Source organism: Xiphophorus hellerii, chromosome 9 (assembly GCF_003331165.1).
Source record: "Xiphophorus hellerii strain 12219 chromosome 9, Xiphophorus_hellerii-4.1, whole genome shotgun sequence".
Taxonomy (NCBI): Eukaryota; Metazoa; Chordata; class Actinopteri; order Cyprinodontiformes; family Poeciliidae; genus Xiphophorus; species Xiphophorus hellerii.
Genome location: NC_045680.1, coordinates 4,841,342 through 4,869,273, shown reverse-complemented (window position 1 = coordinate 4,869,273; position 27,932 = coordinate 4,841,342). Strand labels below are relative to the sequence as shown.

Genomic DNA, 27,932 nt, shown 5'->3' with positions numbered 1-27,932 from the left:
CTTTACAAAACAAGAATCTTCTATTTTGAATAAAAAATTATTACCTTTTGCAATGTTGTATCAATGTGTGTTTTTCTCCTACTACTTTCTACTTTTATAGCAATATTTGCCTTTTTTTGGTAAACTTATTGTATTGTCCAAGTTTAATGCTCCTAACTGTACAGTTTCTCTTTTGTTAACTAAACTTCTGTTGCCTCACATTTAACCCATTTCTTTATACTTCAGCCACACTTATCGTTACCCATAGCAAAGTTGCATAAAAGTCATAAAGTCATCTTTTACTGCAGTAGAAGAATTTCAGACTAAATAATTCTAGCCTTTACTTGGACTACACTCATTTATATTATGTTACTGTAAGAGTTCAGAATGCCTTTTTCTCTTATAAGGTTCCCACAACTTGTGGAAGAAAAATACTCACACGATCACAAATTCCACATCATACGAAAAAGTGGGATTGAGGTATTTTTCCAAATATTAATCCTCTGCCTTTTTTCAGGATTCACTCACATTTTTGCAGTGGAAAAGCTCAAAGTCTCATATTTATAACATTTTTATTACAACTAAAGGTAACATAGTTTCTTGATTGTGATATAAAATGGCAATATGTGGCAGGTGAATGCTTAATGTTGCCCCTTTAACAACCATTTTTTAAGTATAAAACACATTTCCAAAGACCCAGACAGGAGCTGACACTGCATGGAAACTAACTGCGACCAAAACAGGAAAGGACACAAAGTGAAGGGGAATGGGTGTGGATCTCTCTCTGAGTGTTTCCCACTGACTTCATTCATCACAGTTAACAGAGTTAGACAAACATGCAGCAGGACGGCAATCTGCTGCCTTCGCTCAGGGACTGACCTCTGGCCTCTTACTGCACAAAACAGCAGGACCAAGAAGAAAATATCCACGTTTTTTTTGTTTGTTTTGTTTTTTCCCCAAATGTTAAGGATTGTAATACTCTGGAGACATCAAAAACAAGAAAGATGGAGGTAAGTGAGTCATGCTGAAATGTTTGTTTGGTTTTAGATTAAATCCGTTCCACTGCCAGTACAGTAAAGTAACCAAGTTCCACTTTAATAGATGCTTGTTTAAAGTGTTTCCAGCTGTTTTAAGAAGTAAGCTCTTGGCAGGATGTTTGAAAGATAATTGTTGTGGAACTGAGGAGTCGGTAAATATTTTCCTCTGCTACTTTCCACACTCATGTCAGTGAAAGAACCATGTCACCACTTAATTGGCAAAAGAAATAAATGCCTGAGATGCAGTGATAGCCTCTGACATTGATGAGGAGTTCTTGAAAGTCAGGGATCAGGAATGTGAAACATGCTGTCCTCTCTGGTCAGCAGAAAAATATGTTGGAATTCAAGCAGTTAAAATATGCATGTGTGAAATCTAGATATTCTCCAAGTAGTTTTTTTTACTTGCAGTTTACAATGATTTGTTTTGTGCTGTGGGTATTTATCTGAAAATCTTAGTGAAAACAATAGATGGTGTGATCTGCAAATGTTTGTTGGGAGGAAGCTGGATCTCAGGATGTTTTTGGTTTCCTCCTTTTCCGCCTTGAACAATGGCTTACCAGTTTGATGCCAGCTTCATGACAGACTTTTAATCCAAAGCAAATAGCATGAGCAAACCCTTTAGATTGAGTCTTAAAAAGTCATAATTTAGCAAGAAAATGTTGAAATATTTAAGGTCATTTCTTGACTGGGTCTCTATAGGATTCCAAAAGAAGCAGATGTAACAGCCTTGATACCAGCTCCCTGTTTAACAAGGATGTGCTGAGCCATGGTGACTTTGTGACCTTTGACCTTGAAGCCTCTGAGCCTCTGATTGGCCATGAGCCCACACCAGCAGAGGTGGCTCAGTGTGAAGCAGAAGTAAGCACCCTGCTCAGCATCATCGCTGATCTAAACAAGAAGATGGGGTCGCTAAAGGCTCCGAGGTGAGTAAAGTTCCTGAATAAATTATTCTTTCAGAGATAATGCATGATTCGGAGTATGACTCGTATGAGGGGTTGACTCTTCCAGTGATCCAGGAGACATGAGACCGCCACGTTCATCCAGACCTCTGGTTCCTCCGGACCTTCTGTCTCACCGGCTGCTCAGAAGGAGCCCAGAGAGCAGCTCTGCTTCTGCTGCCGCATCCAAACATCCAACAACCAACCAAGGTGGGCATGAGGAACTGCTGTTCTGACTGATTTAGGAACAAATATGTCAAGCTGTCCAGCTTTGTGAAGTAAAATGCATTGAAATGTAAATGAGGAACAACAAAACAGATTTGAATTTCAGGAACTGAAAGCAATGCAAATGCTTTCAACAATGCTGTTGAGTCAGTTTGAAGTTAGTTTCCAAAACAAAATTTACATTTTACACAACAGACTTTTTTACCTATTCATGACCCTGTACTGTATAGACACAACAATCATAAATTGATCAAGTCACACCCAAAGGGAATGTAAAGAGACCAGTTAACAGACATGATGTTGGACTGTGGGAGGAAGAAGGCAGAAAAGTTCAGTCAGAATTTGAGCTCAAGACCTTCTTGCTGCAAAAACACAACATTTTACCAAGTAGTTCTGATTTAGTTTGTACTGCAAGTATCTAATAAGACAAAATTAACATACAAGTTAATTTCAGCAAGATACAGAAGGTTGTTTTAAATCCTTAACATTGATTTAGAAAGTATTAGCTCCACTAGCAGATTAGTTCACTTATAACGTGGGGAAAATGTCTTGTTATAAGTAAAATAATCTGCTAATGGAACTAGTATTTTTTTTAATCAGTATGAAGGAATTAAAAACATGACAATAAAAAATAAACATTAGATATGGATTCCACACTGGGTTTTTTCATAGACAGAGTTTTGTTGGGTTTTTTTTAACATATTGAAGCTGGTTATAGATTTTAAATTAACAGGGAGTGAGTTCCAAATTGTGGATCCTCTTACAGAGAGAGTAGTTTGAGCAAAAATGGTTCCACACACAGTTACAGTTATAAAATACTGTAATACTATAACTATAAAATACTCTATAAAATTTTTTAAACTTGAAATTAAGCATCAGAAATAAGTTTATTTCTATTTTTAAGGGCTTTGAACATTAGAAAACTACTATTGTAAAGAAAAGTATGTCACACAAAAACAAAGCAAACCCCAAACGGCTAAAAAGAAAAATATTAAATACTATCTGTGCCTATTATAGAACTCATTAGTTTTGTCTCTTTTACATAAAAACATTCCCACATCCTTTCTGGTAAAAAGTTATTACTACAAAAGCCCCTAACTTTGAGCTAAAGATTCATAAAGTTGAGCTGAGGGTTTTTAAACGTTACTGCACCTCTACTCTTTACCCGCTAGGGGGCGGCGGTGTCGTCTGGACGCAGCTGCAGGAGGTTTTATCATCAGTGGAGGACTCGATCAGCTTCAGAAGGACGTGGGCCGCTCCAATCACAGCCTCCGACCAGAACAAGGACACGGAGCACCTGAGAGCAGCTCAGGAGAACTGGACCAAAGCCACACAGGTGATGAACTGCAGGGAAACATTTCTAACATTTAACCTGACATCAGAGCTGGGTAGTAACTAGTTACAGTTACTCAGTTACATTTAGTTGAGTAAAGTTTTGAAAGAAATGTGGAGTATTTTTTCTGCGATTTACTTTTTACTTTTACTTGAGTAACATTATTATGAAATATTGCTGCTCTTACTTGAGCAAAATATTTTGGATATTCTACTTTATATACTGTATATATCTACAGTATATATTCTGTGAGTGACTTCACTGAATCCAGAACAAGTTTGTTTTAACCAAACATTTACCAGACACACCTGCAGTTTTTATTTAAGTCTCATTTTTAAAGAAATGTTGTTTTTGAATTGTTTTGTAATTGTGTTATTGATATAAATTATTTTCATTTTGATCTAAAATACCAAAAAATTTCCACATAACTGTATTTTGATCTGTCTGATGATGTAATTTTTAAATATTAACTGATTGATGTTTTGACCAGTTACTTGAGTAGCCTTTTTACCAAATACTTTTTTACTTTTACTTGAGTACAAATACGTTAAAGTAGTGCTACTTTACCTTGAGTACATTTCTTGGTTTTTTACCCACCTCTGTTTGAAATATTTGTTATTACAGCCGTGAATTTAAATAAATACCGGTGAGTTTTGTAAATATATTCCGCTGGTTGCAGATGCTGGAGGAGATGGAGAGAGACTTTGGGATTTCATGTTCTGTGGGAATGCCGAAGGACCAGAACCTGAACGACTTGTTGGATCTGGAAAAACACGAATCTGTTCTCAGGAACAACACGCCGAGTCACAATGAAGAGCTGCAGAGAGCTCCAAGTAACATTTACTCACTGGAAGATGAGAAAAACAAGGTGGGGAAAATGTTTTTGTCTTGTTTCATTGCTTTAACTCTACAGTTTTTAGAATCAGAATAAATTGAGTTGGGATTTTTTAGGTGCTCCACCTGGCTGGTCTCCACAAGGCCTGGAGGTCTGACAGGTTTTCTCCTTCATATCGGCCTCCTTCAGGAGCTCTCAGTCCGGACCGACCGCCTCCTTCCTACCCCGGTTCACCTTTACTCCACAGAAGAACCTCCAGAGCTGCGACTCCTCTGTCTTTGGGTGGGGACGGGACTCCGCTGGGCTGCGTAACCCCAAGCAGTCCCTGCCTCAGCCCCATCAGCCTGGAATCAGAGACCGACAGACTGAACAGGTGAGACCAAGACTTACCAGAAACAAGCCAGAGCAAAACACTGAACAGCAGCTGTAAACTGACACTGAAAGACAGGTTGGTTGGTCTTGTAGAAACATGTGAACATGTGATTTACATGTAGGAATTATGACGTGTGTTAACATGTGAAACATTTGGGGAAATCTTCCATATAAAAGGCCTCAACTAATGAGCTGTGTGTCACGTTAATGCATGACATAGCCTACAGCTCTGGAAAAAAAAGCTCTGGGTTTTTACTGCTTCTAAAAAGAACCCAAATGCTTAAAAAAACACCCAGCTGTTTTTTGTCAAAAAGTTTGTTTTTTCTAGGAACACCAATAATATATACCGATATTCGACAGTAATATGCCTCTGTGAGGGACCAGACTCAAACGAGGACAAAAAAATGTTCAAAGTAGCAAAAATTCAATTTAATTATTCCAAAATAGCAAACAAAACATAAAGATTTAATGCAAAAATAAGTCAAAGAATAAATAACAATTTTGGGCCCAATTTAACTGAGGTCAACTGAATTCTAACTGAACACAAACAAAACTGACCTGCCAACAAAGAACAAAAGGCTGCTTAAATAGGGGTGGAGTAACCTAAATCTACCACATGAGGGAGGCACGACATAACAAAAGAACAAATAAATACAAAATTAACTAAAGCATTCTATGAAATAAATAAAGCAAAACTAACTCTTACTTAGCAGAAACAATAAATGAATATTTAAGTGACAAAATTAACTAAATAAAAACAACTTGAAACAAGTCTTCCCCCTTCAGTCTTTCAAAAACAAATGGTATGTTCCAGGTTTCCTCCTCCAGCTGGTTTGTCTCAGCAGCACCTCAAACAAAAGACAAGTGTAAATAAACCATTCAGACAGACATTAAATAAAGTGTGCACCCATTAGAAAATATATGTCTAAATGAAATAACTAACTTAAACGTATAAACTGTAATGTAATATAAAGAAAAAAATACTAACACGATGTGGTGGTGGGAGGAGCATCCACCACAGCCTCATATGACTAATAACCGGTATTTACCAATATTGCATATCATATATTGTATCTACAGCTCTGGAAGAAATTCAGAGACCACTTAAAATAATCAGTTTCTCTGATTTTACTTTTTATAGGTATATATTTGAGTAAAATGAACATTGTTCTTTTATTCTATAAGCTACTGACAACATGTCTCTGAAATTCCAAGCAAAAATGTAATATTTATTTACAGAAAATGAGAAATGGTCAAAATAACGAAAAAGATGCAGTGCTTTCAGACCTCAAATAGTGCAAAGAAAACAACAATACAAATGTTTTAACTCAGGAAAAGTTCAGAAATCAATATTTGGTGGAAAAACCAGAAGGTTTTCAATGGGGTTCGGTGCACTGGGCTCTTCATCTTTTCCAGAGCTGTCTATATTTCCCTGTTGACACTGTGAAAAAATGTCTGCTGACGTGTCTTCTCTGCTTTAAACTCCCCAAATCCTGAGTTGCATCACTTAGTTGTTAATATTGGCCTAGTTTTACTGATACTGACATGGTAAAGCGTCACTATCATCACTAATACCGATGTTAATGCCGATATATCATCCATACCCAGTTAAAAGCTTTAAATCCGGCCTCCTGTTGTCTCAGATGCATTGAGAGGCTGAAGGCCAGAAACGAGCGTCTGACTGCGGCTCTGGAGCGAAGGAAGGCGGATTCGGAGCAGATCAGCCTGAAACTGTGCCGACTGGAGTCTGACTGCTCTGCCCTGCAGATGGCTCTTAGATACTGGTATTTATCATCCACACCTGACACATTAACATTTAAACTTGCCAGCACAAATATTTTGAGTAGAGGTTCTGTCCTGTGTTTGTTGTCCGACAGTGAGGAGTGTGAGGAAGCCTACGGCGAGCTGCTGTTTCTTTATGAAGCCAAGCTGCAGCAAAGCCCCTCTCTGCAGATACACTCAGCAGGTGATCATCAAGTTTTATGCCAAAAAAATAAATAAAAATACTTTGATTCTGAATCACACATTTTCCTCCAACCAGAGCCAGTGTGTGACATGCAGCAATCAGCTCAGAACCCGGAGATGGGAACTGAGGAGTTATCCACCTCCTTCTGCACAGCTGGAGTCACAGAGGAAACCCAGAGTCACACGAGGCACAGGTGACGTTTGTCAGGATGCAGAAATATAGACAAGACGCATATATATATTAACAAGTCGAAATCTGTTAACGCCACAGAACTCCAGATCCAGCAGACCGGGAAGCAATTCTCCGACAACAAATCGAGCGACTGAAGAGGGAACGGTCAGCCATTTGCCCAGCAAAGCCAGGTCCAGGAGCCGAGGTCAGACTGAGCTCAGAAACCGGTCAACCGGTCGGTACCAGATGGGGCCACATGATGAAGGACAACACCAAACCTCCTGAGAGCAAGAGGGAGAAAGCATCGCTGTTTCACGAGCTGATCTCAGTCAGGGTAGGAGGTTTGTTTTTGTTTTTTAACAAAAGTCAGTTTTCTTTATTAGCTGCAAAAACAAAAAACTATTTTCTTACACAACATAGAACAAATTTTGGCTTTGAGTTTCAAAACCCATTGCTAAGTTTTAAAGGGGACCTTTTATACTAAATTCATAATTTGCATGTTTTTGTTGTTCCATTCTCTCTACTTCTTCTAAAAACAGCACAAGCCATTAATAAAACCATCCAGCCATCTTTTGGTAATAAGTTAATGTGTTTATTGTCTGGAAAAATGAGTCGTTTCAAAACCTTCTCAATGAAACATCACAGATCAGTAGGCACAACCCATTACCTATAGAAACCCAAGCAGAGCTCCAGTTTGTTCTACTGGTTTTACCTCTGTATGTGCTGTACAATGGCTGCTGGAAAATACAACAGTTTTTTTATTGACTTACATAACATCCAGAAACCACTTGCTGCATTCTTGTTGGTTGTGCAGGAGGTTCTACTTCTGCTTTTCAAAGATTTACGGTTCTATAATTATGCATTACGTTGAGTTCAGACTGCAAAGAAGAGTAATAAGTCTCATTTACATAACTTGTCAACCTTGTAGTGCCAATATTCTTCTAATGTGACTGTATTACAGTCTAACTGTCAAATACTGTTTTTTTTTTATTAAAACTTTGAAAATTAAACAAGAACTTCCCCGAAAGACAGAACTCAAACTTGCAAATTAAGACTTTTCTGAGCATTTCAATTCCAACATGACTGCAGTGTGTTGAAAACAAAGTGAACATTGCTGGTAAAAACTCTTTATTAGCACCTCTGACAATTTGATTGTCTTTCAGTGTGGATAAATATGTTGTTTAAGCTGTTATTACAAATAATTGTTAGCAGCAGACTTTCCACAGCAACACATTTAACTGAGGCGTAATTCCAACATTTGTGCTCCAACTTTCAAGGCAAAACGAACTAATTATATTTATCCAATTCCATTATTTTTCTCTTAATAGGTTTGCTAAAACTCCTACTAAAAGATTCCAAAGTCAAAATTGGAAAAAAAATCAACAAAATTCACCTGGAAACCAGTATTCTGACTTGGACATCCAGTGATCTCTAGAGTCCAGTTTTTGCAATAAATGAAGCTTTTTAGCAACAGCTAACGGTTTGTATTTCATTAAAAACACAGAATGAACAGAACTGTAAACCCTGTTTTTGTTTGCTCAGTGGTTAAATGTATACACTGGTGAAAAATATGCTGTCATCAGCCTGTTTTGTGTCATTTTCGGCTACCTACTTAGCACAAAAATGCGCAAATTGATCAAAACAGTAGCAAAAAGCTGTGAAAAGTTCATTTACTGCTGCATCTTATCAAAACTTTTAACAACATTTTTAAAAATGAACACATTTACAAGTAGCAGTCTAATCTTTTAAATATTTTTATGATTACTAAAGAGCAAAAGTTAGAAAAAGGAAAAAAAATCTGGTCTACAGCCTGATTATTATGAAAATATGCTCAGTTTCAGGGCTCTAAATCTATCACCAGCCAGCAGTTTTTATTACATATTCAACACTAAAACACTTTTACAACAGCACTTTTGCAATAAGACCAGTTTAATGAATACTAAAAGACAGGAATCCTAGAATTAAATATATTTAACTATATTTTTGGTTGCTCACAACGAATTGAAACACTTATATTTATAAACTAAATGGAGCTGCAATCAGTCATAAAAGCTAGAAATTGCTGTTCTACTACTGTCGAAGTCAAAAATAACATTCGATTTTTGCTTTCTGGCTTCCTTTAACTATTAAAGTTTTTAGTTGTGCCACTTAACACAAACTATGCTGCTATGAATTACCCTTGTTTATCATAGATTGTGGTTTGACTGCCTTTGTCCAGGAGGAGATGTCAGATCTTCGAGCTTTAATCCGTCTGAAGGAGAAGGAGCTGCGATGTCTTGAATGGGGCTTAATGGGTCAGAAGTCGCAGGAAGCAGCTGGAGTTTTCATCCCAGAAAACCTCAGAGACGAGGTGGAAGATCGGAAGACCGAACAGGTATGAAGGACTCCAACTGCAGCAAAGATGACTTCATTTTTTTTTAAAAAAGAGCAAATAATACAAAGTCAAGGTGAAAGGACCAAGAGGGAGTCGGGGCTCATGAGAGAGATCCGATTCAAATCCAGCTCTCCCACCTGGGAAATTACGTCTTCCAAAGCAGAATCCCTCCAGGCCGAGTCAGATATTTTAGTTCCTCAAGGTCTTCTGCTCGGCCGTCCTGTCCCTGCAGCAGGAAGTCACGCCGCACCTCTCACCTCAGTCTGTCAGAAGACAGAAAAAAACAGCATGAGTGACTGACATTGAGGACAAGTTCTGAGTTTTATACAGCAACTCAGGAAATAATTCACAGAATGTTTCAGCTTTATTACAAATTATGTTAAATTATCCATTTCCTCAAAAATTTACATACAAATATCATTTTATAATGACGGACGGACGGATGGATGGATGGACCTACAGTTGGATGGATGGATTGATGGATGGACAGATGGATGGATGGAACTACAGTTGGATGGATGGATGGATGGATGGATGGATGGATGGATGGATGGATGGACGGACGGACGGACAGACGGACGGATGGACCTACAGTTGGATGGATGGATGGATGGATGGATGGATGGATGGATGGACGGACCTACAGTTGGATGGATGAATGGATGGATGGACGGACGGACGGACGGACGGACGGACGGACGGATGGACGGATGGATGGACCTACAGTTGGATGGATGGATGGATGGACGGATGGATGGATGGATGGATGGACCTACAGTTGGATGGATGAATGGATGAATGGATGGATGGATGGATGGATGGATGGATGGATGGATGGATGGATGGATCCAGTGGGTTTTGGAACCAGATTTCTGCTCTGAACCTGGAATGATTTGTTGACAGGAAACCTTCTGAATTGTTATTTCTGATGTTTTTAGACGTTCTTTCTGCTCATTATCATATTTATGTTTCAGATGTTTGGTGAAAACGCTACCAAAGCCGTTAGTGACGGCGAAACCACGAGTTCTCTGACCCGACCCATTCTGAAAGAGCTGCAGGCAGTCCTACAGAGGTGAGACCGGATCGCATGTCTACGACCAGAGTTTAATGGCTTCCTGTTATATTTCTGTTATATAGATAATAAAATATATGTACTTTTTAAAATCTAAACCAAGAAATCATTTCTGTTCTATTCAGAGATGAGAAGCTACAGTACAAAAATAAAGTCAAATTTCAAGAATCTGAAACCAAAATATCAACCTTATCAAGCTTGATCCAATACTGATACAGACTTGGTATTGATATTATCAATACTTTTGATCGGCCTACTTTTACTTAGTGAGATGTTCAAAGCTTAACCCTTGCTTCTCCACATCTATAATTTTCCTTCATGTTGCAGTCTAACTGAACAAAACCAGTAGTCCTGGGGTGTCCAAAGTGCGGCCCTGGGGCCATTTGCGGCACCTGAACCGATTTTTTGCAGCTCGTATGACGTAATGATACAAATTTGTCCCACTACGCAGCTGGCTGTATGCAGACAGAGATATTTTTCAATTAGGTCAAAACTATTACCCACAAAGTAAAATTTTCTCACAAAAAATGTAGAAACAACACAAAGTATTTATCAACGCAGACTTTGGTACACCCAAATCTGCTTTTAATTACATTCTTGAAAGTTTTTCAAACAAAGAGAGCCCTAAATCATGTTTTTATTGCTGGGAATAAACTAAATCTTTTTTTTAGTTTTCTTCTGTTGACCCCAAACTAAATTAGTAAAGTGGTCACCTTTCTTTCATGCAAAATCATTTTTTGAAATTTTGGATCTACAACAATTTACATTCTTTGTTTAAAATATTTCTTGCTTAGTTTGTTGTTGAGCCGCAAAAAAAAGGTTCTCAATAAAATATTTTGTGAATTTAGTTTTTTAAGAGTGACAGAACTTTGGACACTCCTGCAGTAGGCTTATAAAGGTCACTGGTTTTAGACAGTAAGAATTATAAGATAAACTAGTTCACACCACACTTTTCAGCATCTTGTAAACAAATATGGAAACCTTGTAATATTTTTCCTCCACTTGGAGATTATTCACCGCCTTGTTTGGTCTATCACATGAAATCCCAATAAAATACACAGAAGTAAAATCTCTCCAAAGCACAGTTTTTGTTGTTTGAGGAAACTATTGTTTGGAGTGATGTTCCCAGAATAAAAAAAGGTGATAAGCGGTGATGCTGGGTTTTGTTCTGTTGCTAGGTAACAGACTTTGACATAAAGCATACTCCAGAGACCTTCCTCTTTCTCTTCTAACCTTGAGAGATAAACGCTTTATTTTAAATTACACTCCTTGTCGGGCCAAGGATGAAGTAAATAAAATAACTCTTTTCTTAACGATTGTATTATTCCTGTGAGCAAACATCTTTTGTTAACTGAGTTACCTTCTGATCCACTTGCTTTCTTTATCTGCCAGGGAACAAGCCCTGAAGAGGAGGCTGGCCATGGTCCATGACTCGATGAACTCGGCTCTTGCAGACGGCGCCCCCCACAGGAAGGACAACGCAGAGCAGATCGCTCGCCTCACACAGGCACACAGGTAAATATCGACAGCAACGCACTGCTTCAATGCTCACTTTAAGCAAACTGCTTACTTAGAATCACTGTTACTCCCAACCATTACAAACCGGGATGGTGGAGTAATTCAGCAAATGACTGAATATAAATGTCTGGGAATTTGGCGTGATAATTCTCTGTCTTTTTCACAACTTAAATTTAAGTCCGAACTCAACATCCTGTATCATATGTGATCATCAGAGGTGGGCAGAGTAGACAAAAATTATACTCAAGTAAAAGTAGCACTACTTTAACATATTTTTACGCAGGTAAAAGTAAAAAAAAAAAGAAAAAAGTATCCATCCAAGAAATTATTCAAGTAAGAATAGAAAAGTAACCAAATTATCAATCATTTAATATTTAAAAATTACATAATCAAATGGAACAAAATATAAAGTTATCAGTTTCTTTCATTAAAAAACTTGTCAAACTTTAACACAAACTGCAGGGGTGTCTGTCTGGTGAAATTTTGGTTTAAACATGTTTGTTTCGATGGGTAGAAAATCCAGAAATTTTACTCAAGAGTAGAGATACTTTATTTTAAAATTACTCAAGTCAGGGTAAAAGTACAGCGTAGTAAAAAGTAAATGTAATTGAGTAAATGTAACTAGTTACTACCCAATGCTGGTGATCATCTTTTATTAGTTCTGCAAGGAAAATCTTTGTATAGATGATCGTTATGCCAAAGTTTGATTATATAAATATTTCTTACAGGCATGTTCTTATGTCCGCACTATAGAAACTTTATGTACTATACGTTTTATAACCTTTTCTTACACATCACTGCAGTTTGTGTTTTTCTCGTAATTGGTCGTCTTTAATTAATCAAAGGAAGTCTCATTGGCATGTGGTTGTTTATAAGTATCAGTTCTCGTTCTGCTCAAAATATTTTGCACAATGTTCCAGAAATCAAATCAAAATATGGAAAACAGTCTTTCCACTACACTGCAGCAAAGGATTGGAGAAAGGTTTAATACTGTGTACTTTCATATAGGTCATTCTAAAGACATTATAAAGAAATAACTATCAGATGCCTATACATGTTATAGCTGAATTTTACTACTTAATTTGTTTTAAGTGTATCTCAGTTTAAGAATGAAAATGTTTTAATGAGGTAAGAATATTACCTAACCTTACTAAGTGTTATTATTTTATACTTTTAGTGTTGTTTACTGTTCAAGGCATAAGAAGAGTTAAATGTGATTATTGACTGTGAAACTACATAATATTGTCTTTTCCCCTTCCTATGTGTTGCCCTTCCCTATCAGGTTGGTATTATAAATACAAATTACCTAAAGGTTGAATGAAATAAATGAACTAACCCAGATTTTGATGGCTTTATTCCAGTAAAGCCTTGAGTTCCTACAGGCAGATTCGCAGGAAGTATCGGGAGCAGGTGTGGCGGCTGGAGCAGAAGGTTGCCGCCATGATGGAGAGTCAACACAGCCAGAGTGAAGCAGCCAAAGCTGCAGAGGAAGGAGCGGAGTGGAGGAAGGAAGAGACGATTTTATAAAACAAAGATAGATCCGTAGCAGCTATAAGCTGTTCGCATAATCTGTTCACATAAGCTTCATGTGCAAACCTGATGTATAAATTATGTTTTTAAAAAACAATTATTCTTATATAATACTTGTAGCACTTCTATGATTACTGGTAAAACTACAGGAAGGAAACCTTCAAATAAATGAATCATTTTTTGCAAATATTTCTTATAAATCAGTGGCGTTAAACTCACTTGTGTCTAATGAACCATTTCTGTGGTGATTTTCCAACCATCCTGCTAAAAGGACCCAATCACAACCATTTTTTGTTTGAAGTATACATATAGTATATATTTAAAAAATCCAGGCCAACCCATTTTGTAGAGAAACTGACCCACAGCACCATATAGCTTCCACCATGCATATTATATCCAATATGTTTCTGCATAATACTGGTTTCAAATGATTAAGAACTCCACATGTTTATGTTCAGGATGGTAGGACAGAAAAGACTTTCAATTGGCATCAGAATCACCATTATTGCCCAAAATGTTTTGCACAAACAAATTTGATTTTGGTTTCAAGTGCTCACAGTTTGCAGACATTAAGTTTAAATATATGTGCTTTAATAAAGAATAAAAGGAGCACTCTTCATATGTATGTGTATGTACATTATATATTATATATAAAGAAAATAAAAAAGAAAGATTATTGTACAGTGCAAGAATGTTCATTTTGTTTCACATCTAATTAGTACAAGTAGGTATTTAGTAGAAACTGCAGCCTATTATAGAGTATATCTGTAAACACCTGAATCCAAACACCTGTGAGCATGTGCAAAACTGCTTAATTATTGTAGACAAATACTTTTGCATTGCCATTACCTGACCTGACGAATAACACGTATCAAAAGCTATTTGAATGGCATCTTTTCTTGACTTTCCTATTTTGAAAAGCGTCTTAGAAAACTGAGTTTCTCTTTAAATCATATAAATATCCCAAAAGAGAAACTTAGTCACTTAATTTAAGGCAAAAAAGTTAAATAGACTTGAACAACAAAGCCCTGGTATTGTTGATTTTTATTCATTCAAGAAAGTTTTTACTAGAAATGTAGTCAAATTAGAGATTGTATTTTAATTAATTCAGCTATAGCTACACTACTGCCATAAAAGGAGATTTTTTTCTTTTTTTAATCTTTTCTAACCAGTAGCAGTTGTACCATCTGTCTTATTGAGCCTATGTGGAAAATAAAACAGCAGCACAACAAAGAGAGCTGACCGTTTGAAATAGCAAAACTCAAACATTAAATAAAACTGTCATGCAGTTTAAATAAAGAATGAACCGTCAGATGATTTGAGGTAGGTGACAGCGGACATGTTCGTTTTCCCATAAAAACCTTCCTTCCAACGGCGTTAGGGGGTGGGGCCCGCAACAATGGCTGATCTTCACACGAAATGTTACGCCAAGCCCATTTGTCTTCTTTGCACCTCCGTGGTCTCACGTTCTTCGCCTTTCACGCTTGACAGTTCAGTTAAAAGGTCAACTCAACCAAACTGCAAAAAAAAGAAAGAGAAAAAACTTTTTCCCGCTGCAGATTACAGTTAAACATTTACTGGGGTGCAAAGAAAAAATGTAAAGTAATTTTTTTTTTTTAATTAAAGGTAGATCCGTGACCTTTAGTATTTCTGACAGTAGGAATTATAAATAAATGTGAAAATATGTTGCTTTCTTTAGATACAACCAATTGACTGAATTTCTCTAATCTTTTGCAAGTGAAGCACATCTTCCTCTCTTCTATCACCTTCTCTTTGCCTCTCACTCAATTGTCCATTTTCCAGTGTTTTTTCTCAATTTCCTGCCCCTCCATATTCTCCCAGCTCATCTCTCACCCATCAATCCCCCCCTTGGTCGACCCTGCACCCTGACCTTCGCGCTGCAGCTGTGACCGGCGGTTCAGGAGGTTAAGGCAAAGGTTGAGTGTCACACCCACAGGGTCACAGCGATGCTTGGCTGGTGTGTCAGGCACTGAATTGAAGCTTCGGAGTGGCAGACGAGGCGGCGGGGCCTCTGACGCCCCGACTGTTGCCTGAGCTTGCCCTTTCCTGAGCGGAGGTCAGCGCAGAGGGCCTTTCCTCCCTCTCATCCCATACCTCCAGGTCACCAACTCTATTGTTGTAATGGCTGCCATTAGAGCGCATGATGCAATTATCATTCAATTTTATGTTGCCACTCTCCAAGATCTATGTTAAGCTCTTTAGTTCATCAAAGGTTGGTGGAAAACATGGCTGCTGTAACCTCTGGGTGACTCTCGAGTCAAAGGCGAAACAATAACGACAAAAATGGCCTTTTGAGGGAAACATTTTACAAGTTTAAAGTGAGAAGTGAAGGAAAACTGAAGTATCATGTCATAAGAGGTGCACGGAAAATTTTCAATCAATCCAAATAATTTGGTTAAGTTATTATAAAAATATATTTTAAAAATTAAAAACATGTTTTCTGTTTTATCAGATCATTGAAGGATTGTTTATATTAAAGCCTGAGATACAAAATAATCTTAAAAGTATATAAACTTCTTTTTTTACTTACAGTATTGTGCATAGGTATTTGTAGCTTTCCACATTTTGTCATGTTCATGACATCCTTAAACTTCATGATATTGTTTAAATTTCATGAGATCAAAACAAATATAGTGTATAAATGTATATTATGTAGCCCTAATACGTTCGTTGACTTCACGACAGACACACTCTGGGTCACTGTATTTATTTTAACAAGAGAGAAAATGAAGTTGGTGGTTATTGTTAGTAAATACATAAACAAATTTTGACAAAATTCACATCTATAATATTACTAAAATTAAACCCTGCCACATATAAATGAGAGTTTAAAATATTACATGATTTTTAAAATAGAAACCTGAAAAGTGTGGACATACTTTGGCAGTGTTCATCTTCCCAAAACTTCTCCAGCACAAACAGCAGCCTTTAGATGTTGCCTAATTAGAGTTCATTAATGTTTAATTGAAAGAAAAAAGTTAGCATTAAAGAAAACGCAGCATCATGAAGACAAAGCGACACAGCAGACACATCAGGGATAATCGCAGTTGAAGAGCGCCTATGATAAAAAATTAAAGGAGTACATGATATTCTTTTCAACTCTCTTTCATTCAAAGCATGTTTAAATCAACATGTGACATGTTCACTTTAAACTGCAAACAAAATAAAAGAAATAATCAAATAATGGACTTCATTGAAAAAGTGTTCAGACTCAGTTGTACACTGTTGTTATTGCTAATCCTGTTTTTTATATGTTGTTTACAACACTTTATATCTGGTTCACATACCAGGTATAAAGACATGTGAACCTTTATACCTGTTGCTGCTGTCACACCTGAATGTTCTCCTTTGACAATAAAAGCTGTTTCTATTCTATGCTAGTTCAGCATAAAAAGTTTACTTTTTATGATTTATATCTAAAGCCAGCACACAGTGAACTCCTAAATGAAAAGAAAAAGGTAGAAATAATTTCAGCCTCAATTTTAATTTCTCCTTGAAGGTTTGCACTCACTGGGTTTCAGTTGATGCATTTAAAAATAAGTTTATTTTTATTTAAACTGCCTTGTGTTTAGTAAAGACCCGAATGAAGGCCACAGACTGAAACACATTGCTCCAACAATAAAGTTGTCTCCTAGTCTTCATTTTAATAAGCAAGCGTCTATAAGAATCTGCTCTGTTTTCTTTTGAGCTCCATATTTCAGGATATTTTTCACTCCCCCCTCTCAGCACAGCAGAGTTTTATAAAGCCTGGGAAAAATACCCACACCATTATTAGATAACGGCAGTGGCTGTCAATCAGTGTGGGGGTGGACGCCTGCAGACACGAACACACTGAGGAGGAGGAGGTGAGTCGAAGGGGGCGACCTTTGGGTTTCAGGTCAACTCATTTGCTCTCTGCATTTATCCCTTATTTTAATAAGTCGTCCCGCTGTAAGCTGTATCAAGAGATCACCGCCTGAAAGCGTCCTCTCTCCAAGCCATTAGCTCACCTGTCACAGCCACTCTATATCCCCGCTCATCCCCTCCTCTGCTCTTTATCCATCCACTCTGCGCTGCCGCCATGACCCGATCGCCCCGCTCTTAGGAGCTTTCCGACACAAGTCAACCCAAGCAGAGGTCAGGAGGGTGGAGAGGGGTGCAAGAGGCACAAAAACAAAAAAAAAGCACACATACACACACACCAAAAAAAGGCTTTGACCTCAATCAAATGGCCGGGCACATCCGCTTTGTGCTCTCGCCCACTCAGATAATGAGAGCAAACAGCTCAGGCCGGACGGACACGGGGAGCGGAGGATAAAGAGTAAAACCATGTTGCATGTAAGTCCATGTAAGGTGATTTCCATGCTTGCTGCAGGATGGTATGTATGCGTGATATTTGACTGAGAAAGTTGCTTGATGACCAAAACTCATCAGCTTGATGAAAGATTGAGAGAGAGGGAGGGAAAAAAAGCGATTTTAATCTAGGAAAGTGACAATCAGCAAAGCAGCTTGGCAGCAAGCCAACACAGATGCTTAAAGAAATGTGTATGCTGGGAATAAAATTGTTTTTGACATTAGATCATGTTTCAATATTAGATTAAATAAAGTTCTGAGCAGGTTGGAGCTCGCTTCACATCCAGGATTAGGGAGAAAACACTGTTTAAAAACCTCTAAGAGTTGAAGGGAGAATTAGATTAAAATATTGGTCAATATGAAAAAGAAAGTGGGAAATTAAATTAGAAAATTCCCCACAGAGCATAATGCTGCCACCCCCATGTTTCACTGTGAGGATGGTGTCTTTAGGGTGGTAGTTTTCCACAAATGCTAAAATTTTTCATGTTGGCAAAAAGCTTAAATATTTTAATTTAAACTGTAAACAGTACATTCCATTGCTTTCTTTCGACAATGGTTTGCTTTAGACCCCTCACATTAAGGCAGGGCCAGTCCAACCCTTTTTGGGGTTCTAAGCAGATTTTCATTTGGAGTCCCCCAATACCAACTTCCCTATGAGTGTAACATGTCTACTGTCTTTAGCGTTGTTTGTAATTAGCTGGTGTTGTTATGGCTAATGAGTTTAACCTTAAAGGAGGAGTAAACCCAAAAAAACAAAAAAAATTGGACTTTGAAATGCAAAGTGGTATTTAAGTGTGCCATTTTATTTTAACTATTTGAAAGTAACATCAGCTGGAATGACACTAAATTTACAGTAAACAAGTTAACAAGTGGGAAACATTGTCCATCAGGGATGTCATTTTATCCAGAGTTCTTCTGTCTTTAACCACCTGTACTGGGTTGGAGGGAATCCTAGGACAGAGCTGGACTTTCTGATTAACTTACCTAACCACTTCCTTTCAGTTGGAGATAAGCTGCTCTACAGCAGCTTATCTCCAACAGAAAACACCAAAAAAAAGATGGCTGATGCCTTCAGAAGCGTTCAAAGTACTCCAAAAGATCTCCTCAGCAGGTCGAGTCTGCTCTGACCTTTCCTGTAAAGAGAATCGGTGTTATGAGTTCAGTCCAGTTTACTGTTTGTTCATCTGAACCCCCAGTAGAGGTGGCAGAATACCCAGAAACTGTACTCAAATAAAAGTAGCAGTAAGTCAAAAGTAAAAAGTAGCCATCCAAGAAATTAGTCAAGAGTAAAAAAGTATTTGGTAAAATGTCCACTGAAGTACTGAATAACTGATCAAAACAATATTTAAGACATAAAAATTATATAATCAGATGGACCAAAGTATAAACTTATTTGGAAATTTTGGTATTTTAAGGACCAAAATGAAAATAATTGCTAAATAACTTTAACAAAAACAGCAGGTGTGTGTCTGTATCTGGTGAATTTTTGGTGGGTAAAGTATCAAGAAATTTTACTCAAATTAGAGAAGCGATACTTTATAATAAAGTTACTCAAGTAAAAGTACAGAGCACAATGCAGTATAAATACTCCTAAAAGTTTTTTGTTTTTTTAAAAGTGAATGTAATTGAATAAATGTTTATTATTATTAGATTATTTAAGACCTTTGTAGTAACAAAACAAGCAAGTGGAAATACAACAAAGCAGGATCAACTAAATAAATAACCTAAATTAATAAACCCTCTGCTAGTTATTCATCAGTTCCTTATCTGAAAAGGACAGAGGTAAACTTTTATAAAATCCAGCCCCTTTTTCCCTTTTAACTTCTTTCATCTACTCAAACAAAATGCCAGTTAAAACAATAACAATTAACAACCAATTAATTACATAGCACATTGCATAACAGTAGTAATTCTAATTACCATTCAATTCTAGTCCTCATTCCTATACTAATCAAAAGCCAACCTTTTATACATTATTTTAAACTGTTTTAAGTTGGGTAATATCTTAAACAAGTACCTAGTAACTTGTTACTACTCAACTTTGACACCCAGATAATAATAAAAACAGATTCCCTCATTCTTTGCACAATGTGTTCTCATTGGCTTTACACCGTTTGACCTACATTCAAACGCTGCTGAAGTTAAATAACCTCCTGACCGGGTTCTCTTGTGATAACAAAGCCACGCTTCTGTTTGCCGGTTAGGGAGATAAACTTACAGAAGATCCCAACAACCGTAGAGAGGAAGACCTAATGAGGTCACTCATCTCAGCGTGAGAGCAGTAGATTACAGAGAGGAGGTGTTCAGAACGGGGAAAGACGGCAGGAGGAGGGGCCTCGACCTAATTCTGTTAGAGCATTTGAGTCTTGTTCACTGAGCTGATTAGGTTAATTTTCTGTCATCCTAAGCATCTTATGTGACCTAGAGGCAATGTCTGGTGTAACAAAGGCCACACACTGGGAGCAACAGATTGGATGCAGATTTACAGGAGAGAAGAGAGAGGCTGATTAGGAACAGAGGGAAACCGTTTGGGTGGTGCAGACAGTTAAGTCCTTGTCTGAAAATGTCAGTGGGAGAAAGGTTTACCTTCAACAGGAAACATTGGAAACTTGTGATTAGTAACTGTTTCAACAACTCTGATGAACCCGCCAGATAATTACTTTCTATGTAGCGTTTTTTTGGAACATAAATCTCTTTGACTTTCAGTGAAAATGACCCATGCAATCAGAGTTTTATTTTTAAATCTGTTTCCATATGTTTTGTTGAGTGAATGACAGCTTTGAAGGTAACGGGTGTCATAAAGATGATATATTGTTTCAGGGGTTACGTGCTGATATGAGCACAAAGTCTAAGATGAGAGCTGCCCCATGCAATCGCACACAAACATAAAAAAAAAACCTTAAATCAGTCCGATCACACTCAGTCTTTGATATTCTGAGCTTAACTGTAACATGTCAGCAATGGAAGAAAGAAAATAAAATAGATTAACGCACATCTATTCTTACAACCTTGCATAAACTACATCCAAGTTGACAGAAATACAAATACTCTTTATTGTCCTTTTGAAGAAAAAATTCAGTCCGTAGAAAAATTTAGGAAAAGGTGAAAACACAAAAAGATGGGGCTCCAATGTAATCTTAGTTCCAAATGTTAAAATGAATGCAAAAACTTTGGTAATAAATGGGAATCTATTTATCTTTTTAAACAATTACCCTAAAAACGGAAAAGTGTCCATTTACATCAACCAACTATGTTTGCAGGACAGATTTGGTATTTCTCCAATTGAGGTTGGGGGACCGCCTAAAGTCATCCAGAGGGTCACGAATAGCCCACAAACTACACTTTGGATACTTCTGACTTAGGGGTCTAGCTTGTAAATCCTAATAAAACACCTTCAATTTGTTTTTGTGGGCATAATATGATAAAATGTTTAATCAATTCAGGGATGTGAAAACCTTTACAGCTATTTTCAATCAGAAATCTCATCAGCACAGTAGAGACATCCAGGAAAAGTTCTGCTGCTACTGTAAACAACTCAATCGACTCCTCAGCAAACAGTGGAGACAAGAGATCTGGTTTGAATGACAATGGAAAGGGAAGTTTCCCACCAACGTCCTGCAGGTTTGAGTATTAGAGAACGGCAAATATTGATTGGACATCACGTGTTGCTGTGGAGTCACCCCAGCAGATGTTTTTCCTTGCCTGGTTCCACTGCCTTGTTTATTTTAGATTGCTCCGCCATTCGCTGGAGGTCAAAGGGCCTGAGGATGTGCAGGATGCTGTGAGGGGGAAGAGAGGAGAGATGATTTTTCTTCTGGCCTTGGGGTCAAAGGGCATGGGGTCTAATGAGGAAGGAGCACAAAGTCATGTGCTGTTGGTTGTTCGCCCAGAGTTACTCCTCAGAGTTAAATTTTAACCCCACTTTTAAATTCTTGTGCATTTTAACTCATGCAGTTCATCCATTGTCAGAGGAACTGTTTCAGAAACGCTCCTTACGCCTCTCTCTCTGTATGGTGAATAAACATGAAATGTTTCTCCCTCTGGGTTATATATAGCTCAGCTAATAATACAAACACTACCTGCAGGAATGTGGAGAAATGTACATATGATGAAAGAGTTTTTGTCTCAACAACTTTGATAAAAGAAAATGTAGCAAGACATTTTTTGCTCTTAGATACTTGTGCAAAAGAACTAAAGAAATTTCTGGCGAAGTCAATAAATCTGATATTTGTGCAGGTTTCTATAAGCCTTGGTGGTGTGCAACCCTCAACTAACATTTGGTGAGAGATGAGACCTGCAAACAAGCAGCTCCCAGCATAACCCAGCCGCCAAGGTAAGCTCAAAGTAAAGTCAAGTCCATCTGACACACAAAAAACAACAACAAAATGGATCCAGCTTTGATTTAGGGAATCAAAGAGAAAGTGGTCGGGTTTGTTGTATATGGAGACATTAGTCCAATTACTCTCACAGCTTCCATGTCTAAAGAACCAGTCGGGCTCAAAAGCCATCAAAAATCTGATCAATGGATTAATTTTTCACCTTCTATTAACGCCTTCAAAAAGTATTCAAAGTTTTCATCTCCTTTCAGTATGGCACTAAAAAACAACCAGAGCTTCACAAGCTGCCAAATCACGAAAAAGAAGCCAGTTGTGTGTAATTTATTCTCAGTAAAATCGGCGGTAGTTTGTTAGAAAACAATAAAAACTAACCAGAAAATTCCTGAAGAAATTTAACTGGGGCCTGCCAAAGTGTGCCCGTCGGTTTGGACCCAGCGTTCTGATGCTAAACATGAGCATCAATGCTAAGCTAAATAGTAGTCATTAGCGTGTGGAAAGTCACAAGCATCTTGCCTAACATGGACTTGCACCATTCAGTATGTTAAAATGAGTGTATAAGCTAAAATTAGCCAAAATGCTAATGTAAGCCTAAATACTTTCAGTAGCAGGTGGGGCATCAGTAGCATGTTGTCTGTAATTGACTTACTCCATTCGGTATACTAAACATGGCTAATAAGTAAGAAAAATAGGTAATAGCTTATTTAAACTAAAAGGTAAATCCTAATGAACTGCCTGGCTGCGCAAATTATGTTCATAAAATTGTGATTTTAGTTTTTTTAACATATTTTTTAAAAACTGTGACCACGTTGTGACATTTTAATATGAGACGAACAATGTGTGAAAAGGTCGAGCTCCTCCACCTTCTCCCTGAGCTACTATTGCAGCCTGAAGAAATGTAGCTTCCAGTCAAAAACAACTAATCAGAGCCAGGAGGCGGGTCTTATCGCTGCCAATCAGGAGGGTCTTATTGCTGTATGCACTGCTCATTGTGCTAATGGCAGAGAAACATTTGAAAGCTTCAGAAAAACTGTTTATCAGTCGTCATTGTTGGCTAAACTAACTAGCCTGAAAATTCATGACAGGCTCTGCTACTGGAAAGAAGTTATAGCGTAGCTGAGAGAAAGGGGAACGAGTGTTGATTGACAGCTCTTGGCTCTGAATGGTTGTTTCTGACCAAGTGATGTATTTCTGCTGTTTGCACTGGAAACACTGGGAGAAGGCAGAGGATCTTGATTTTTTTTCACAGATTACCTGTCTTATACCGTCACATTATAGTGACAGTTTCAATAATTATTAAAAAATAATATTTTTCATAAAGGTTACATACTGCAGCATAATGAACAAACAGCATCTTAAAGATTTATCTTGGGTTCAATCTTGTGGACTCTCTTATTTAATATCTACATCCTCCTGCTAGCTCATATTATTACAAATATAAAATTAGTTACCATAACTACACAGATAATACACAGCTCTACATCACATTTACTCTGAATTTTCTGCTTAAGGGGAATAAACTGAATCATAATACATTCAGATGGAAGACCTAAATCATAAATAGTATATAAAACATATAAGGTTATAAAAGTTGCCACTAACTATTATATAGTGGAGTTAATATTAGCTTTTTTTATTTGTTCATTTATTACCTTAAAACATTTTGCAGCACTTTAATGCTTTCTCTCTTTTCTACTTTTTTGCTTTTTGCAACTTTTGTCTCATTTAGCATGTAACTAATTATCTATAAATAGAAATAGAAGACATAGAATATAAATATCCTTTACTGTCAGGCAATGCGGATATTTCTGTGCAACAGAAACAAAGAGACAAGCAATGACAACAAGATAGAATATAATTTATATATAGACAGAATAAAAAGTAAAAATCATGTATTGTAAGGGCAAAATTATATATAAAAAAGTTATTAGAAATTACTCCAGTTCAGAAGAATGTGGTTAATTAAAAATGTACGAAATATGCATGTCTCTGTTCATTAAAGGACAGACTACTTACTAATACAGACAAAAATTGTGCAATAGTAAAGTTGTACATACACCAGCATGGATGTTATTTTTTGATTTTTCTTTTTATTTTAATGACAGATATTTATTTTATTTGGCCATTTTCTGTTGCACCTCATCCTGATTCTGCAGTTGCTGAAAGTTCCTGCATTTTTGCTTTACTGGGAAACATTCCAATAAAACCTCAGGGCCAGGGTAATGTTTTTCATATGTCACCCTTAAGTATGTTGACCTTCTAGTGTTGTCGTTTTCCACCTGGTTTATGAAGGATGTAGTTCATACCAACAACAATGCAGATTTATTATTAACACTTACGATTATGTGTTAAATATCCAGTATTTTCTCCATATTCTGAAGTGCTACAAACCAAAGGAGATGTGCAGAGATAAGTTTGAGATAATTTAAATGTTTGTGTAGGTATGTAATGATTTGTTCAGATTAACATAGAGAAGGTTACTCTGCTTCACTGTCGAGAGCGAAGAGAATGTACAGACCCCACCACAGTCGACTTCCCGCTGAGAACAGCTGCATTCCTGACCTGCAGTTCAAAGAGCAAACACGCGCACACACACACACACACCCCCACACACACACACACACACACACACAAAGAGACCTACAGATATGTAAGCTGCACATGTTCTGCTGTTACATAGGCAGGAATGTGCTCCAACTCTCTTGTTTTACCCTCACACAGCAAACAAGCCAGATGACAAAAACACATGACGACTCAGAAGTCAAAGATCTGACCTTTGAGTTACTCGTTCAGATTCCTGTAAACATAAAAAACTCTGACGCAGCCGGAATAACTTGATCTCACTTTTGCTTGTTTAGTTTTGTGTACGTAAGCTTAAATTAACTTTAGAAAGAGAAATCCATAAATAAGATACACGTCTGTGTGAATTGTCGTCAAAGTATTAAGCACCAAGAATGTCAAAGAATTAAATAAGATGTTACTCTTTGTGACATTTTTAGTTTCATTTTAATGCGTCACAAGTACCAGATTTATTTTTAGTCATTAGTTGCTTTTAATCGCTAATGAATAATGCTGAGAGTCTTTCAAACATTGAATAAAACTACAATGGGGATTTAGTTTGGTACTCTTGAAACTACAGCACAGAATTTGCACTAAAAATGTATTTTCTTACAGATTTCTAATAATTTTTGTCACAGTGTTGATGTTTCAGATCATCAAATCACAACAGAATTCACATCATTCAAAAATAACTTGGAAAAAAAATTATGATTTAACAAATTAAAGGGGGAAAAAGCTACCCAAAACCAAATCTACCTGGCCTTATGTGAAAAGTTATTTCCTCTTAAATTTATTAAGCAGTTGTGATAACTGGGTTACCTACATCACTGTGTAGGGGTTTTGGTCCATTCTTCTCTGCAGAATTGTTTTAATTCAGCAGAATAGATGAAGGAATCCAAAACAATTCTGGCACAACTTCACCCAAATGGCATAATGCAACATTCTGTAGAGCAACTTTAACAAGTGACTCCAAAAACAAAACAGAAAAGACTCTTAGAAGTCACCAAACTCTAATATTCAAATTCAAATATTTGGAGATATTAAGGTTTTCTCACGCAGCAATAATTTTTTTAACAGCCACATTCTGGACTTAATTGAATCACCTGATACGATTTCAAGCTAAAATCCAAATCCAGCTCCCTGAAACATTCAGCCAGGTGACACAGAGGGGATTTCTCAACAGCTGTGCTTTAATGGTGCATTCAAGTACATCTCCTACACTGCAATGTCTAATTATCAAAACATAATTATCAAATTATCAAAACAACTCTAAAGTGCCTTAGACTCTCAAATGTCTATACAGTCTTATTAACTTTAAAAAATCTATCCAAACCTCTTCTCAGTTTTATACTGAACACTTTTATTTCTTTTTCTTGATTTAAGCTAAACAAAAACAAACCAAACTATGATTTATGTGCAACTTGAATATTCTTGATGACATCAGTAAAATTAAAATTACAGGTCTTTGAAATCATGATTTAAAGTGACTGGAAATCAAACTTTCTATTACTCATTGAGCACTATGATTCTATTTTTTCTTTACTTTTTATTTTTTCTTGCACAGCATATTAGGTTTTGTGCTTCTGCTTTGCATTGAATCTGCATTTTTTTCACAAGTGACTTGACATAGCTACTACTTCCACTGTGCAGTTTAGTTTCGATCTACAACCTGATCTATGAAATAAGAGCAGCACAAAGGTCAGACTTCTGGTAAAACACGTACAGAGAGAAGCTTAAGGGAAAATACTAATTCAACTTACAGCAGCTTAGCAGGGTTCCCTGTTAACCTCTTAGTCAAACAAAAGGTCTAACCATGTTCAAAGGGTCCTGCTGTGAAGGATGTGGGTTAAAGTTTCCAAATGCTCACATTACAAGGCGGAAGAAAAGAAGAAAATCAACAACAAAAAGAGTGAAATATTTTCCTTTCCTGCCAGCTTTTTAATCAACATCCAACTCTCTGGCTATTTGGCTTTTATGAGAGAAAACTAGTTCTTTTAAAGCCCACAGGGACTAGTTTTTTTGTCATTCGGGTTGGGGGGTTCCTGTAAAAACATGTGATGAGCAAACACTTTTTGGTGAACACAGAGGCTCTTTAAACCAGCTTGGGAGAGGCAGTGAATAACTCAGATTGTCTGTGATTTTTTTTCCTCCTTCTCCAGCTTTGGAGTTTGTTATTTTTAAACCTTGGATGGAGGCTCTGATTGTTTATTCTGACCTCCTCTTTTCACGGAGACCTTCACAAGACAAAGCTGCAGGTTCGGCAGAGAAAACAGAGCAGGAGCTCTGCCAACCGCCAAGACGATGGCTGAGTGACTCATGTGGCAAATTACAGTTAGACCTGTGAGTCAGTAGTACAATGTTCTATTTTTTCCATTTAAAAGGGACATTCCTCAAATTTTACATATTGTATTTATTTTATTGTTGTGACATTGTTTGTTGAAGCAGAAATCTAGCCTATTAAGCAATTATCCATATCTTAATCAACAGTTTGACACTTTTCTGATAAACTTTTTCTCATGGATTAATGAAGGAAAGCAATAAAGCTTGATTAATCTAGATATTGGTTTCAATATTAAAGCAATACCTTCAGGAACATGCGTGTGTTTGTGAGACGGCCACGCACGCGACCACGTAGAATGGGCATCAGCCAATGAAAAGCGGCCCCTCTGGTAAGGTCCATTGTAAGTATTAATGCATGTTAAGTTACAGTCTCTCCAGTTTTCCTGGTGTCGCGAGTGGAAATTGACGCAAAATCAACAGATTCCTGCATTTTATTGCGTTTATGGCAAATTTTCCACTAAAATGTCAGAAATATGGCGTTAAGTGGCTGCTAACTGCAGGTTGAGGTATTTTTTACTTGTACCTTAGCCTTACTTGATGTCAAGTCAGTCAGTTATCAATATGGCGAGAAACAAAAAAAAAAATAAATAAAAAATCACATTTACCGTCACAGATAAGCACATATGAGCAATAAATAAAAACACTACTTTTGATGTAGTCACTTGTACTTTTTTAAGCACCTCAAATATGTTTCAAAATGACTATGTTGAGTTGAAAAAGTGAAAGGTATTCAGGACAAATATTTCAAAAGTAGGACCAAAAAATCGGTGATTTTGATTGAAAGAAAGAAAAATACTATTGAGAAATACTGGAGGGACTGATTAAGATATACTCTGTGCTTGAACTATTAAAGTAGGCCGCTGCTTTTAAAGAGGGGCTCAAGTATTTGCGGATTTCAGCTATTTACGGGTAGCTGATCTCTAACCCCAACAAATACCAGAGGTCCACCGTAACATGATCCTCTCGGTTTTATTTAGAATATAGAAGCAACAATAA

General features: G+C 37.1%; 1 protein-coding gene and 2 long non-coding RNA genes across 6 annotated transcripts; 1 reads left to right on the top strand and 2 right to left on the bottom strand.

Moving 5' to 3' along the window:
* The first annotated feature begins 768 nt into the window (after positions 1–768).
* Positions 769–14,033, top strand: ushbp1 (Usher syndrome 1C binding protein 1). Of its 2 annotated transcripts, none has more exons than XM_032572988.1 (14): positions 769–989; positions 1,716–1,939; positions 2,025–2,164; positions 3,352–3,515; positions 4,192–4,380; positions 4,464–4,720; positions 6,363–6,503; positions 6,597–6,685; positions 6,761–6,878; positions 6,956–7,190; positions 9,075–9,230; positions 10,205–10,302; positions 11,695–11,817; positions 13,182–14,033. In XM_032572988.1, exons 1-14 carry the CDS (start codon positions 984–986, stop codon positions 13,345–13,347), a joined length of 2,106 nt encoding a protein of 701 aa, XP_032428879.1. In that variant the 5' UTR covers positions 769–983; the 3' UTR covers positions 13,348–14,033. The 2 variants fall into 2 exon arrangements, with proteins under 2 accessions (XP_032428879.1, XP_032428880.1); XM_032572989.1 differs by having other exon boundaries at positions 771–989; positions 1,813–1,939.
* LOC116726322 (uncharacterized) lies at positions 7,433–13,270 on the bottom strand. 3 transcript variants are annotated; one of them, XR_004340582.1, is made up of 3 exons: positions 13,157–13,270; positions 9,368–9,493; positions 7,433–9,261 (listed from the first exon to the last, which is right to left on the bottom strand). It is a non-coding gene; the product is annotated as an uncharacterized LOC116726322 (long non-coding RNA). The 3 variants fall into 3 exon arrangements; XR_004340580.1 differs by having other exon boundaries at positions 7,433–9,246; XR_004340581.1 differs by lacking the exon at positions 13,157–13,270 and adding an exon at positions 11,663–11,774 and having other exon boundaries at positions 7,433–9,246.
* A 477-nt stretch (positions 14,034–14,510) lies between the features above and the next one.
* LOC116726323 (uncharacterized) lies at positions 14,511–26,555 on the bottom strand. The gene is made up of 2 exons (XR_004340583.1): positions 26,357–26,555; positions 14,511–14,868 (listed from the first exon to the last, which is right to left on the bottom strand). It is a non-coding gene; the product is annotated as an uncharacterized LOC116726323 (long non-coding RNA).
* Positions 26,556–27,932: the final 1,377 nt, after the last annotated feature.